Raw genomic sequence first — 14,460 nt, forward strand, 5'->3', positions numbered from 1 at the left:
TTCCCTGGAAGCCTGGGAATGATAAACCGCAGAGGGAGATGCCACTTGCTTGTGCTGTAGTAGTGGCAAGACATCCTGACTTGGAGGCGATGGTTTATGTTGGATGCTGAGCCTCTGTGGAGTAAGAACAGCCCTTTTGGGGGTAGGTGATACTGTAAATCCCATTTCAAATCAGTGGTAGGCTGCTGGTGACTCCAGCTCTCAATGCTGGACTGCAATCTTCCTGCTTTCCTAACCCGAACCCTACATCCTATCTCCAATAAGTCTCTTCCAGTCACTTTTTGTCTTCCCTCACATCCAGGGAAAAATTGCTCTTCTCAACCCTTTCCTTTCTTGCTTTGCTTTTCACAACTTTATACACACAGAGGCTGGAGTCATATATAGCTAGAAAGTATGTTGCTGTTGTTTCCCTTGAACTCAGTATTGCTTAATCCCTTCCCAGCCAGGGGAGAAAAGGGAATAACTGGGATTAATTTTTAAAGTGGATTAATAACCTTACAAATAGCTCTCACGTGGGTACTCACACTCAGCAGTCATGTAGCTGTAATGAAGTTGAGCTACTTTGGCAGCAGAATTTAGTGCAGCTTAGTCAAATCAAAGCTGCTTTTATTCTAGATGAGAGCATCTATACTGGGCTTTCCAGCAGGTTAAGGAACCTCCAGCAGTTCCCTTAGCAGACTGAAGTCTCTTGGGTGCATGACACAAACCTGGAATAAGAGTACTGCATCCCCCCGACATCCCTGGGAGCTGGCACTTGCTGAGCTCTTATTTTCATTGCTTTGGTAGGAGGCATTTGTGCGAGGTGAGGTTACCAGGGCAGTAGTTGGTAGATTGACAGTGGAGATTTAGAGTAGATTTACAGTGGAGGCTGGTTCTGCTAGCTGTGGGAGCGGTAGGGTATGAAGTGGGAGCCCAGTTTCAGATGCTTGCTGGTTTGTGTCGTAAACTGCCAACATTTGAAGGCTCCGATCAGGGAGCTTAGTGGGAGGAGAGGGGGGATGCTGCTTTGAAGTGCATTGGAGTAGAAAAAGGATTTTTTGTCTTTTTTCCCCTTATTTTTTCCCCTTTCTCCCCTGCTTTTTACGGGGAATAATAAAAGGACAGAATTCGTATTAGAAACAGGAATTTGTCCTTCTGTAACAGGAAGCTGCTGGTATGTATTTTTGGGAAGCCACGGAAATCACCAGTGTTTGCAGTCCAATTTGAAGGCTGGCTGCCCTCAGGATTGAAGAGATCTGCTAAAATAGAAAACCTTTTTTTCTCTTGTGTATCTGTGGAGATTTCCTGCACTGTCTGCGGAGGCTGGTTTGCTCATGAGAGCTGGGCAGTGGGGTCTCAGGGACTTGCTATGGCAGAGGTGATGGAGAAAAGCACAGGTCACCTATTTTTTCCAGGATTCGTTTGCACGGTTTCTGTAGGTTCATGCTTTTGTAACTAGATATGGATTGCAAAGGTCTGGAGGGTCTCCAGAAAGCCATTAGAAAAGTCTATTACACTGATAGGAGAGTTAACCTGGGCTATCCCAGGAATTTAGGGTTAATCCAGGCTATCTCCATGTGGCCTTCGGTGCAAACTCTGCACTCAGCTTAATTGCTGGAAGTGTCACATCAATTTTGAAAGCAAAAGCAGTTGAAGATTTGGGCTTTTTCCTGCTCTTGTTATAATCAGATAGAATTTTTACACTGCTTTCTTGGCAGGTTTCTGTTTTCTCTTGATTCAGTATTGTATAGACTCACTGGTTCCTTCTCAAGATAGGTTTTTCAACCTTTCTAAGCCTGTTAGTTACTTCCTTGCCTCCTCCTTTGTCTTGAAAAGGGACAGAGCAGGGTCCCCAGCAGCCATGGGCTCTTAGGCTAAATGGTGCTGTCCTCAGAGGAAGCTGCAGCAGCAAAAGGAAAAACGCACTTTGGGGCACATGTACGTCTCTGCCTCAGCTGCTTTCTTATCGCTTTCCCTTCCTGCTCATCTCTCTCAAAATAGGTTGGATAAATATCCTCCTGCTTGCCATCACTGAGGTGCCAGAGCTGTAGAAAACCGTTTTAATCCATGTTTGTGATCATTCTTGTTTCACTTCAGATTTGTTACTGTGTTTAAATTGATTTGACTGAGCTGGGAGATTTTCAAAGCGCCTTTTTCTACTGCTTCTGCCCAATGCATGGTACATAACACTCCAGAATTTGTGTTTGTGTCCTGGTATGCGCAGTGCTCTGAGTTTAGGACAACGTTGTCTGCAGTGACTGCAGGACAGGAATGTCTTGCTCTCTCTGTACAAGTCGAACGAAGTACTTGAGATGTCTCTCCATTTACTCATGCTGTCACACAGGTTCATGACCAAGAGATCTGTGTGCTTATCAGTCAGCTAAAGTGGACTGGTCTTTGCTGATTGTTTCTATCACGCTGCTTTTTAAAAGTTGTCCATCTTGTAGGTGGATTATGCCTTTGTTCAGTCTAGAACGAGATTTTTCACAAAGGAGCAGGACTGCCTCCAGCAGGCTCAGGTTTATGCTCTAAGATTATTGGTGAGCAAAAAAAAAAAAAATATGACCCTTGCTGGGCATGGAGCTGTGGCTAGATGCAGCCTGCCAGGTGACTGAACCCACTTCTGCATCGGTTTTGGGCAGATCTTCAGGTAGCCGTGAGTAGCACTTGGCAACAGGCAGAGACACTGGAAGAACAGTTGGGCACATGCCTGCCATGAGGGATGTTTGGGGCATACATTGCTGCTGAGAGCTGCCTAGACTCAGTGTTGTTTTTGGTTTGTTTTTTTTTTTTTTCCCCGTGCGGTCAGAGGAAAGCTGGTCCAGCATTGAGGAACTTTGGCAGGAATTTAGAAGGCCTAAATTTAGGCTTCTGCTTTGATACAGGCTGTCAGTGGGACTGACTTTCCATGTCCTGCTGTCAGTCTGTTCCCCAAATGACTGTTATCCCGTTGGGATGCTGCAAATTGTAATGTGTTAAAGATGGTATTGCTTTAAGGTTACATTAAAAAAATGCAAAAATACATTAGAAGTATAATGTATTAAAGATGATCTGCTCTTAACAAAAGGAGAACTATGGAACAAGTATAGGCTGTTTACTCCAAGATTTTAAAACCATAAAGGTACCAGGTTTGTAGTGTGTTACCTTTGGGATGTGTAGAGGAGGGCAGATTCCTGGTCTCGATTGCTAGCTGAATGGTTTTCCTCTTTCCTCCAGTCAAAGTGATGGTGGGGAAATGCTTTGTGAGGAGCGGTCCTGTTCAGTCTGTGTCCCCACTGGTATGTCAGAATTAATCTGTAACCTCTGTGTATGTTTGTTATTACAGGGTGGATGCTTGAGTGTGGAGGATAAGGTACAAGTGTCTGGGACCAGTGGAATGGAGGCCTGATGTAGATGGAAAGATGGGTAAGAACTGGATCCTCTGAAGCAATTATTTTCTGCAGCCTGATAATTTTGGTTGGGGCTACCAAGCATGACAACAGAGTGGGAGACATGGCCAAGATGGTCTGGCTGAATATTACATTGTTTTCTAAATTTTTTTGCCTTTCAGTGGTGCCAAAATTGGATAAATCATCTTCTTACAGTCAGTGTGATCTGGTGTGTCATGTTCTAGGTAGATCCTCTTCACAGGTGGAGCCTGTATTTCTGGGCAGAGGATTTTAATTCCTTGTATCTCTTCTCCCAAGGAAGCTTCTGTTTCAAACAGAGCTCGACTATATTGCTTTTCTAATCAGTGACTTGGGTTACTTGCACCTTCTCCCTCTTCTGCTGGAATAGTTGTGTATCAGATTCTCTGTGGTGTTGAGGGAGACTTTTTAAAGTGGAAATTATTTATAGTTCTGGAAGTACATAATGATCTTGACCTTATCCCATACTGCTTATGCCAGAAATTGGGACCACTCGGAAGTTCTAGACTCTGTATTTTGGCATGTGAATAATCAAATTGGTGATGCTCTCTCACATGAGCAGATATGTGTGAGAGCCTCAGCCTCCCTTCAGCTTCTTATGCCATTGGCTATCAAATTTATCACATTACTCTTGAAAAATCATACTTTACTTGCAGGAAAATGTTCATGCTCTGCTACTGTGCTTGTAACCTGTCACGCAGGTGGGACACAGCTGGAGGGATTGCCTGGTGTCTTCCCATCCCTGCTAAAGGACTTTGCAAGAGATGCATGCCTTACTGACAGCAGCACTGCTGGGTTTGGGATTCAGCCAGCAGTTCATACGTTTATGAGCATGGCAAAGTATGAGAAAGCTCTTTGCAGAACTAACATTGACCACAAAACCAATTCCAAATTGGTCTACAAGCCATTCTGCCAAGCAGTAGCAGTTCCAGGGGCTTCCGCTCCTTTTATTTAATTTTGCTGAAAAGAGAAGGCTCAGCAGGTTGAAGAACAAGGCCAGGTTCTATTTCACATGGATGTCAGTGCTCAATTAATACATGGAACTAACTGAACTTGGATTGTCCTGTTCCCTTCACCAGAAGAGGCAGGTTACAGAGCAGCCTAAATTCATCTCCAGAAATGGCTTCCTGACCTGGTGACCCAAGAAAGGAGAAGAGATCTTGTAGAAGTCTTAGTTGAAGCTAAGCACTTCACTTTTACATTTGCACAAGTTCACCCAAAACTTTTCAGGGCTGATTGAAATGGTGCTTAAAAATAAAAAAGAAGGTGGGGGAGGATACCAGTAAATTTAGGGATTGTCCTGGCAAACCTGGTAGAAAAGTGGATCAGAATTTGATGGTGGTTTGAATTTAAACAAACAAAAAAAAAAAAAGTGAAGCCACTGCCACACCTTGCCTATTTGTCCTCTCCCGTGGAGAAAGGAGAAAAGCAGTGTTGACCCAGTTCTGGCTTTACTTCTCTGATTTTCTGTTCTTTCAGTGTTACCTAGAATAGAGATTTTGTGGGGAGAGGACTAATTTAAAGCCAAGTTAAAAAAATAAAAAAAAGGAAGGGAAGAGAAAGTCCAGACCTGCTTCTTCAATACAAAGAATGACAAATTTCAGTTTAAAATCCCTGGTGAAAAACCCCAAAATTTTTTAGAGACATTTTCACTTTGAAGGCAAAAGCCACTCCTTCGTCAGTGCAATATTTTTTTCATATGATGGGAAGTTCAGACTCACTCTGAGGTGCAGTAAGGGAGTGAGTTCCTGGCTCCAGTCCCATTCTCAACAGATAGTCAATTTGATGACTTCTTTTACAGAGAGTGTAGTTGATACAAACTACTTAAGATGCCTTCAGACTGTCAGCTGTAAACATAATACGGATGCACCGGAGAAGCAATAATTGCAGGAATACTGTAGTGAAGAGGGCATCATTCTGCAAGGCACTGTGACTGTTGACTGGTTTTTGTTAAGGCAAGCTGAATCGGAAGGATTCCTGTGCAGATTTGCAGTTCTGCTTACACTTGTGTGTAGATGGAAGGTGCTGTGCATGTCCCTTTTCCCAAAGGTCATTGCTTGGAGCATTGCTGTAGCTCGTCACTAACACATCATCAATGCCTGTATAGGGACCAGTGAGATCTGCCAGGCTGCATTCAGAAGGGTCATGGTGTGGTTCTGAGTCTGGTCTCTGGCTTGACTTGGGGAGAGACAAATGGAGTGATGTCTACATTGATCAACGTTACCGAGTGTTATTTGTTGGGCTTTTTTTGCAACAGCTTTGATGCACAGAAAACTAGGCTAAATTTTGAGGTTTTATTAGTTTTGCTTCCTCCCCTTCTTTTACATGAGTGATTGTTCACACATAGGAATGAGGGAGCATTTTCTAGGGAAGAGCAGGGAATTTGCAGTCATGTCATTGATTTCCTTCTGGTAGACCACAGGGGAGGTGTGTTGCATGAAGTGATCTCTGGAGGTCCATCCCAGGTCAACCTTTCTTCCTAGGATTCTATTTATAGTTTGCTCAGTATCTCAGAGTTCAGCACAGGACTTGTTCACTCCTGGACATGTTTTGAGGAAGCTGCATGACTTTGTATGGAGACCACAAGATGGGAAGTGGGGACTTCTGGCGTCTCCATGGGCTGCATCTCTGACATAGCAGTTCAGTTGTCATGCGGTGCAGTGGTGCACGGACTAGTCCTCTGCAGCCGTGGCATCCTGGCGCTGCAGGTAGGTTGCTCTGCTGTTGCTGGCCCAAGACAGTATCTCTACATGTGCCAGCTTGGGGCCAGCCTAACCAGAGTCTTAGCACTAGGTCTTCTCATGATGTGTAGACATGGCCATGACCATGTCACTTAACACTTATTTATTCTCTTGGTGCTGTTTGTGAGGGACATGGACATATCTCTTCAGGATGGATCAGACGGCTTCATTTTGGAGGAAGGAGCAACTGGATACAGCATAGGATCTGAGAACTGAATTGTTCTGGTTTTGCTTCATGCTTTGGTCTTCATTAAATCACTTGGGCTCCCATTTAGTGTTGTCTCAGGCACTTTACTCCAGATGTGTAACAGCTGTACTTGTACTGAAGCATATGACTCTTTCTTTATATGGAAAAAGAAGGTGGTGAAAACAGTGGGATGGTTTCTAGGTGGAGATGGTGTTGGAAGGACTTTGTGATTTCTAGAGGGAGAGATGTGGCCATTCTGTAGGTGTTTAGTCACTTCTTCAGAAGCTGACCACGTTTCCTGAGTGGGTCAGGTCTTGGATGAGAGGACTGAGCACGGGTGTGAAAGTCGCATCTTCAGGAAGGCCAGTCCCCAGCACACCTCGCTGGACACTGATCATCCAAAATGGTGCTGGAGCCTAAAGTGGTTATCTGCTGTAAGTTTGGTAGTGTAATTTCTGCTGGTTGGAAGAATAATTAACTAATTTTTAACATGGTGGTTGGGTTGCCATTCTCAGAGTCCAAGTGACATCTGCCTCTTGCACTTTCACAGCCTTGATAATGAGAGAAAAGTTGGAGAGCACGTGTATCTTAAAGCAGAATGTCCCACCTCTGACTCCTGGCACAGAGCAATTCTTACAGCTTGCCTTCCATTTCCATCTGCCACTTTTCCACGAGGGTCCAAGACCTCAAAATGTAGCTGTGGACCAGTGAGTGCGTACGACACTTCTAAAGATGTCCACAACACAGTGGAAGGGCCATGGTCAACAGTGTTTTAAAACTGCTGTGTTTAAACACAACATCACAGTAAAAGTAATGTTAATAAACTGCAGAATTTGGTATAAAAAGCAACAGTTTATCACCTAACTTTTTTCTTTAAAAATCATTGAAGCATTCTTAATTCTGGTTTTGAAATGCAGCGTGTATGCATGCGTTTCTGATCATAAAAACTCCAGGAACACTTAACTATTCTGTTCAGTGTATGTAACTATAACTCAAAGGTTTAGGTATTTAGTACTTTTCTGGAGCAAGTGTGACTTTTGTTTCAGCATAAAGGTGATCTGGGGTGTGGGAGATGGGAGAGTGATGCTTATTTACAGTATTGCCTTGACAGAGTGGGTGTGTTTGGAGAAGATGACCACAGGCTGGCCTGGCAGAAGGCACAGCAGCTTGCTGAAGGAGGAGGGGCCAGTTTGCATAGTCATGGTCTGGCCATTTAACCCAATTCAGTGTTTTTTTGGGGCTATTTAGGAGAGAACTGCCCCAGTTGGTAGGGGGAGAACAGACTGTCATCATGCACTCAGGCATTGATGTCTCAGCTCTCCCATGTCTCGTTTTCATCATTCCTCAATCTAAGGAAATGGTTTCGTTCTTCACTTGTACTTTGTACACTGAGAGCTATGAAAAAAAGAAAAAAAATCAGTTTGAATTGCAGTACTTTATCTTACAAGAAGGTACATCAGGCTTTCTAGATCAGGTTTTGTGATTTTTTGAGAGGTGTCAGAGTTAAGAGGTGTCTGTCTCCTTCTCTTTTTCCTGGCACCATACCCACCCAGGGCTCCTGTTTAGGGTCACGCCAGGCACTTTGGGCACCTGGGGAAGGCAGGACTGGACCTGCATTGGTGTATTTGGGACACTGCATCCGTTGCTGAAGCAACAGGTTAGGAGTGTGGGTTTGAGCACTGGAAGTAGCTGGGCTGGGAGGGAGAAAGAGGTCTTTATGAGCCTGCAAATAACCTTCAAAGGTATCGGAGGCAGTCAGGGGAAATAACTTGCCAGCTATGTTTCTTGCTGTATAAACATTTTTCTTCTTTCAAGTGTGCTCAAGAGAGAGGTACGGGTTGTGGGGAGAGAGGTAATATCTTTTATTAGGCCAAACTGATAGAGTTGGAAAAAAACAGACTGCCTTTTAGATGCATAAGCCCTTTTTCAGAAGGAGCAAATTTTACGCTTAGCAGGAAAACAGGCTGGAAAAATTGACCAAGTTTGATTTAATTTATATTTATCTATTAAACAAAAAGGTAGCTAGTGTCTGTGGAGCAAAGGGCAGGGTTAGCAATAAAGCTGTGAAAGTTTGTTGTGTGATGAGAGAGATAAACCAGTTTGATACCTCTGAAGTGGTGAGGAGCTTTGTGGGCAGATCCTATGGGAGAAAAAGCAGCATGCCATAAACCCAAACAGCCCCTCTATTTTGTTTTTGTAATGTTTAGCAGAGCTACGGGCATACCGAACTTTCTTAAATGTGGTTAATCATTGCTTTTTAAGGGTCTAGCCCCTGCTTGCAGCTCTCCTAGACTAACTTTAATCTACAAAAGTAAATGAGAAACAACAGGTTTGTCCAAAAGCAGTGTTAGATTCATGGTTGTACTCTATCTTCAGGGTCTTTTCCAACATAAATGATTGAGGCAGAGATTTAGCATGGCTTATCTTGCAGCACTATATGCTTTTATAGGAGAACCCTGACTCTGCTGTGTTCTGTCTGCCTCTCATCTTCCCCAGGGCTGCAACTGGGAGCCACCCGGTTCAGGGCTGAGAAGCCTTTGGCAGCTGGAATGGTCAAGGCTGGGTTAAGTTTTGCTTTGGTGCTCTGTAGAATAAAGGCTTGCTCTTTGGCTAATAGACTTGCTTATTTAATCTTCATCATGCTTTCGATCTCTTCATGAGCTTCTGTAGCAGGGGCCTGGGGCGTGCTCTTGTTCCCTGTGTTCCTCAAAGGGGCTTGCAAAGCGGGTCTACGTTGTTGCCCTTGCTTCACAGCCAAGTTTAGGGGCGCTTGGAGGCAAAGCAGCTTACCCAGTTATACCTGTGGCAGCCAACAAAACGTGTCATGGCCCATGCTTTGGCACTGTATGTGTGGGTATGGCCAAATTCCTCCTGCACAATGGGGTGGCTTTGTTTGCTCCCCTTATAGCGAGCAGCCCAGGGGGAAAGGGAGCTGATGGGGGGACACTGTGAGGCAGTATGGACAAAGCAGGAGGCAAGCTAGCAATCAGCTAGGCAAGGTCACAGGGCAGGGCTTGGGTTTTAGTCTTGGTTAGTTGACTAAATCTAAAAATAGTCTAAAGAACGTAGAGCTTGTCAGAAGTCCTCTTTTGGATCCCAGCCCTGCATGGTGTGCTTGGTGCTGGAGACTGATTCAGAGCTAGGTGCCGTGCTGCCACCGTTTTGGCAGCAAAATGGGACCTGGTGGAGGCTGGAGAAGCATTTGAGGGGTGACTTCTCAGAGAGGTGGTGGGTATGGCTGACATACCAGGGTCCTGTCCTGTCCTGCTGGGCCTGTGCACCCTGCTGCAGCCCAGGGTGCCATGATGGCCTGGGCTTGGGCTGAGCCCCACCGCCCTGTGGTGATGGGCTGTAGGGTCAGCAAGTGCTGGAGAATCACTGAAATAGCACTAAAACCTGGTGTGGTTTTTATTATTGAACCATCACGTCTCGTGCTTCAGGATCCAAGTCACTGGCTGGGTACAAGGGGCAGTACCTGTTTTGCTAACTCTATTTTCAGCAAATCCCCACACCCCTCAAATACCACCCAATTTAGCCCAGATGGGTGTTTGCCCCATTAGTTGAGGAAGGTCGAAGGGTGTGGGGAGCCATGGCTGGACCCCCACAGGGCCCAGAAACGCTGTGCTTCTGGAGGAAGGGGGCAAGTGAGAAGGAGGGAGGAGGCCAGGTTTTGTGCCTGAGCCTTTATCTGAAAGCCCCAGGATAAGCCCCACAAGGGCAGAGATTTTTTTGCCCCTCTCTAAGCTGTCCAGCTCGGATACCCAGCACAGCTCAGCCTCCGAGCAGCTCTCCTCGTCCTGTAACGCTGGGGAGTTGACGTGCCCTCACCCCTGAGTTAACCGAACCCAGCTGTCGGGATGTTGTACGGGCTGTATCTGGGGGGCAAATGACTCCTTAGCTGGGCTTTGCCGCACTCCACGTTTTCAGGGCTGTGCGGGGGTCATGAGGTGACGAGTGTGCACAGGGAGGGGGCCATGGAGGAGGGCAGTGTGTTGCGGAGCATGGGAGAGCTTGGCCGGCGGCTCTGATCCCGTGGAATTTTACTGTGCATGGCACTGTTGGAGTGGTGGCTATTTTGGGAGTGGAGAGTTGTGGTGAACCGGAGACTTAACCCTGCTTTCCCTCCCTAAACCAAACACTGTTTGGATCCTGAGTCCTTTTCCATTGCAAAAGTCCCCGGTAAATCTCTGGGGTGAGGCTATGTCAGTATTGTGCCACAGCTCTTCACATTCATCAAGAGAAATTCCTCCTATGATTTGTGGCTTAGCCACTGAAACGTTTAGATAAGTGATAAAAGTTGCCATTCAGTGCTCTTTAAAGGTTTTGATTTTGGTATTTGTAAGGCACTGATCACTCAGTGTTTTTAATGGCATCACTCTCACCTTACCTAAACTCAAGTGCAGTCCCAGTAGTTTTTGGTTACCTTAGCTTTTGGTTTTCCCTGGGAAAATTCAGAGGGCAGTTGAAGTTCTTCGTTATCTCACACCCTGGATCTCAAATACATTATGACATAAAATATTTATTTGTCAGTTTATTCTCTTTTCTCAATGCTCTTATAGACATGTTAAGAGCCCTGTCGCTTAATATTACATCAGAGGTGTTTGCTTATTTGTGTATATGAGTATTTTGAGGCCTGGTTGGGTCCTGTCATTGTGGTGATCAGAATTAGTTAGATATACAATTCTACTAATTATGACTTTAAAAATAACTGGTTTAGCTTTTTTAAAATAGATTCTTGCCTTCCCCCCAAGCCCTTTACTGAGCACAAATTTTTGTCCCCTATTGCAAGGGGATGTAAAGGAACGGGTTGGTTTTGATCTAAACAGGTTCTCTGATCTGTTGACTGTGCAGTTTTACCAATAGTTGTGTGCATCACCTGGGGGATAGCATGGGGTAGAGGGGGAATAGGAAGTAGAAACTCCTAAATGAGCTTTACCACTGAGAAAAGGATCTGTGAGATAGTGTAACTGTACCTTAAAACCACAGATGTTTTTTTGGGGCATTTGGTGTGGTGAACATCTGTAGCTGTCAAAAGCCTGTGATGGGTTTGGTTTTGTTTCTTTTCACAGCGGGGTTACTGGTTGTGCTATAAAAGCAAAACTCAAAATCCAAAATGATGTAATTTATGGAGAGCAAGCGTTTACCATCGATTTGTCAGGTAAAGTATTAATAATCTCTTACACCTATTAAATGGTGTACCTAAAAGGCATCATAATTCCTTGATAAGGAGAAACGTGCTTTCAGGAAAACTCAGTGCCTCATGGCATTAGTTATCCATGTGAATTTGTGTGTCCCAAGCATACGACGTCAGTGAGCAAACTCCTGCCAAGAAATCCTGCATATCAGAAGGGTCTTTCCTCACTTCCTCATGTATAATTACTCGTTCCATCTCCTGAGCTGTGCCCTGCCCTTGAGTTGTACACAGGGGTGACCTTGCCATCCCTTGGGTGGGGTTGCAGGAGAGTGAACGACAGCAGGATCCAGCTGCCGGCAAGCCTTTGACTTGCAAACGGAACGTGCTCCACTAGTGTGTCTGCAGCAGTGCACTGTGATCTGGACTAGGGGAGGGTAATTGGGTATTTTTTCTCTTTATCAGACAGTGGACACTGCTTCAGACAGTGGTGAAACGATTTGTGCATGTGGGTTTAATTTACATGGAGGTTTATCTTCATCTCTCACTAGATGGATGGATGCAGCAATTTGTTTTGCCACACGTCATTCACAGACAGCCCTTCTAAGGGGGATGAGTTGCAAAACAGTATTTGTACCTGCCTGTGAGACTGTCTGAGTCCCTTCTGTACTAGCTTAGGGGCTTTTGTTGCAGTCCAAGTTAGGCTCTTGAGCTTCTAGCTTACTAACTTCCTCCGTAGTATTGACTGGGACAGTCACTGTGACAGTGTTTACTTACTAATTGATCTCTTCTGCTATTTAGAATCACAGAATCATTTCAGTTGGAAAAGACCCTTGAGATTGAGTCCATGTTGTCTTGGTACCCCTGCATCTTGTATTTTGTGCATGGCCTGAATCCTGGTGGCAGTACCTGTCTGTTGACAGTATTTGCAGGTACTAAAGAAACCCAAAAGTCCTGGGTTTCTCTTCATCTCCAAGCTTTTTTTTTTTTTTTTTTTCTTCTGGCTTTTGAAGAAAAGGCAGCATTTGTTTTTACAAGCAAGTTCTTTAACACCTGCTTTTGCACAGTTTAGTGCTGTCTAGCTCCCTGGACCAGGAAAGCAAACCCAGGACTGGTGTGACATTGACCTTGTGATGAAGGCAGTGGGCAGTCCAGGTTTCTGTTGATCCAGCAGATGTGAACTTTCACTGTAACATGTGGGCCAATTTTTCTGTTACCCCATGCTCACACTGCAAATAGAAATGAAAAGGTATTGTGGCTGTTGAACATTATATGCTACTCTGATGTTTGCTCTGCTGTTTGTAAAGGGAAAAAAAAAAGACAACTGGAAAGAGCTGTAGGAATGAATTAAGGATTACTCTAATGCAATCAGCTACATGTTTCCATTTAATTAAATGAAGAAGGGTTAAAAGGGGATGAGATCACAGTCTGTGAATACCTGCAGAAGATGGCAGGGATTTCTGTTCATAGAGGGAGTCTGCGATACAAGAATATCAAGATCTAATGAGTAGAATATGAAGCAAGCCATACTCGAACTGGAACTGAGAGAGGTATTTGTTACAGAGAGGCTATTGGAGTAAGTGTGTGAGCTCTTCAAACTGAGACTTTCTGGATGGCTTTCTGAAAGAGGCAGTTTTGCATGATCAAGATCACAAGGTCAAGATTGTGATGTAGAGGCTGCTCAATGAATTTCTGTGGCCTCTGTATACAGCCAGGAAGGCTAGATCAAGTTATGTCCTTTCTGAATTTAAGCTCTGTTAATGTATCTAGCTCTGGCTGCAGATGTTTGTAGTCTTGAGCAAGACTTTTGTCTGTCTCAGATTCCAGTTCATCAAACGAGCCATAAAGACCAAGTCATCTCTCAATCAATTTGACAGTCTAGCTGAAAGTCTATCAGGACACAGGGACTGTCCTTTGCAGGTACTAAATGATGCTGAGATAGTGTGTCTTGGCTTTCAGTTGAGGTTCTTTTGGTGAATGTTGTATACCAGTTAGTCCAAAAATTGTGTATGTTCAAAAAACAGAGAAAATGAAAGACCAAAGTTAAGATTGTTAGTGTCATAGTCATGTGGTTCCATATTTCTTTTCACTATGTTTTATCACATTTCAACATTTTTGTCACCGTATGTTCAAAGTCTTGCCTTTTGAAAGGGCTTTTACTGAAGGTGACAATGTTTGAGAGGCTTCCCATATTCTCTTCATCCTTTCTCAACCTTCACAGAACCCTTCTCTCTGCCTGGGGATATCCCCACCAGCTGCATCACCTTTCCAGGGAGGCAGATGCTAGCGATGGAGGGTGCTGCTGGAATTTACACAGGCACAATGGCTGACCTGGGCTATCAACATCACGGTTGCAAAAAGCACAGTGGGATCTTTAGTGACCACAAGTGGTCACATCTGTGGTTTTACGTTGGATCCAAGCGGAAGTGTATGTGACAACATGTGGCCCCTCAGCTGCATGCTGCAGCCTTGCTCAGTAATGACTCAGATGACAATATTCTCTTCTGCAACGCCCAGGATTTTTCCCTGTCTTTTCCCAGCTCTAGCTCTGCCTGGTGTGTGTGAGAGGCTGAAATCAGAACTTGCCATGGTTTACAAGACTCTGTTTTACTTATGAAGGCTTTTCTCTGTGCTTCATCCAGCTGGTGCTTTTTTGTTGTTTTTTTTTTTTTTTTTTCAGTGTTGATGGAAGCAGCTTCATGGAACTACCGTATGCTGCTTCTTAGTAATGACCTATTAGTGAAGCCAACAATAACAGCACTGTCTAGACCATGTGAACACAGCAAAATTATTCCTTTGTCCCTTCTTCATTTGCTTTCTCTCCTGATGGTTGAATTGTTTTGGGTGGTCCGTGTTGACCTTCAGGCTCTCTGTTCCTCCCTTGTTTTTTTTTGTTTTTTTTTTTTTTTTTTTTCCTTCTCATTCAGCTGTGAGCTTGCTGTACTAAGATTGAAACTCCAGGTTCCTCTCTTCCACATTCATGCTGAAACGGAAGCAATGTAGCAGCGCCTGAAA

General features: G+C 44.5%; 1 protein-coding gene across 4 annotated transcripts in view; it reads left to right on the forward strand.

Moving 5' to 3' along the window:
* The window catches only part of LOC104365343 (mitogen-activated protein kinase kinase kinase 3), an 82,329-nt gene that overhangs the window by 19,015 nt on the left and 48,854 nt on the right, over positions 1-14,460 (forward strand). For 3 of the 4 annotated variants that reach the window (XM_042802193.1, XM_042802194.1, XM_033009738.2), the window contains exon 2: positions 3,305-3,384. In XM_042802193.1, coding sequence (XP_042658127.1) covers positions 3,381-3,384 — 4 coding nt within the window. In that variant the 5' untranslated portion in view covers positions 3,305-3,380. Of the gene's footprint in view, positions 1-53; positions 143-3,304; positions 3,385-14,460 lie in introns of those variants that run through there. The other variant, XM_033009737.2, reaches the window with a different exon arrangement.

This window comes from Tyto alba, unplaced genomic scaffold (assembly GCF_018691265.1).
Source record: "Tyto alba isolate M040663 unplaced genomic scaffold, T.alba_DEE_v4.0 Super-Scaffold_38, whole genome shotgun sequence".
Taxonomy (NCBI): domain Eukaryota; kingdom Metazoa; phylum Chordata; class Aves; order Strigiformes; family Tytonidae; genus Tyto; species Tyto alba.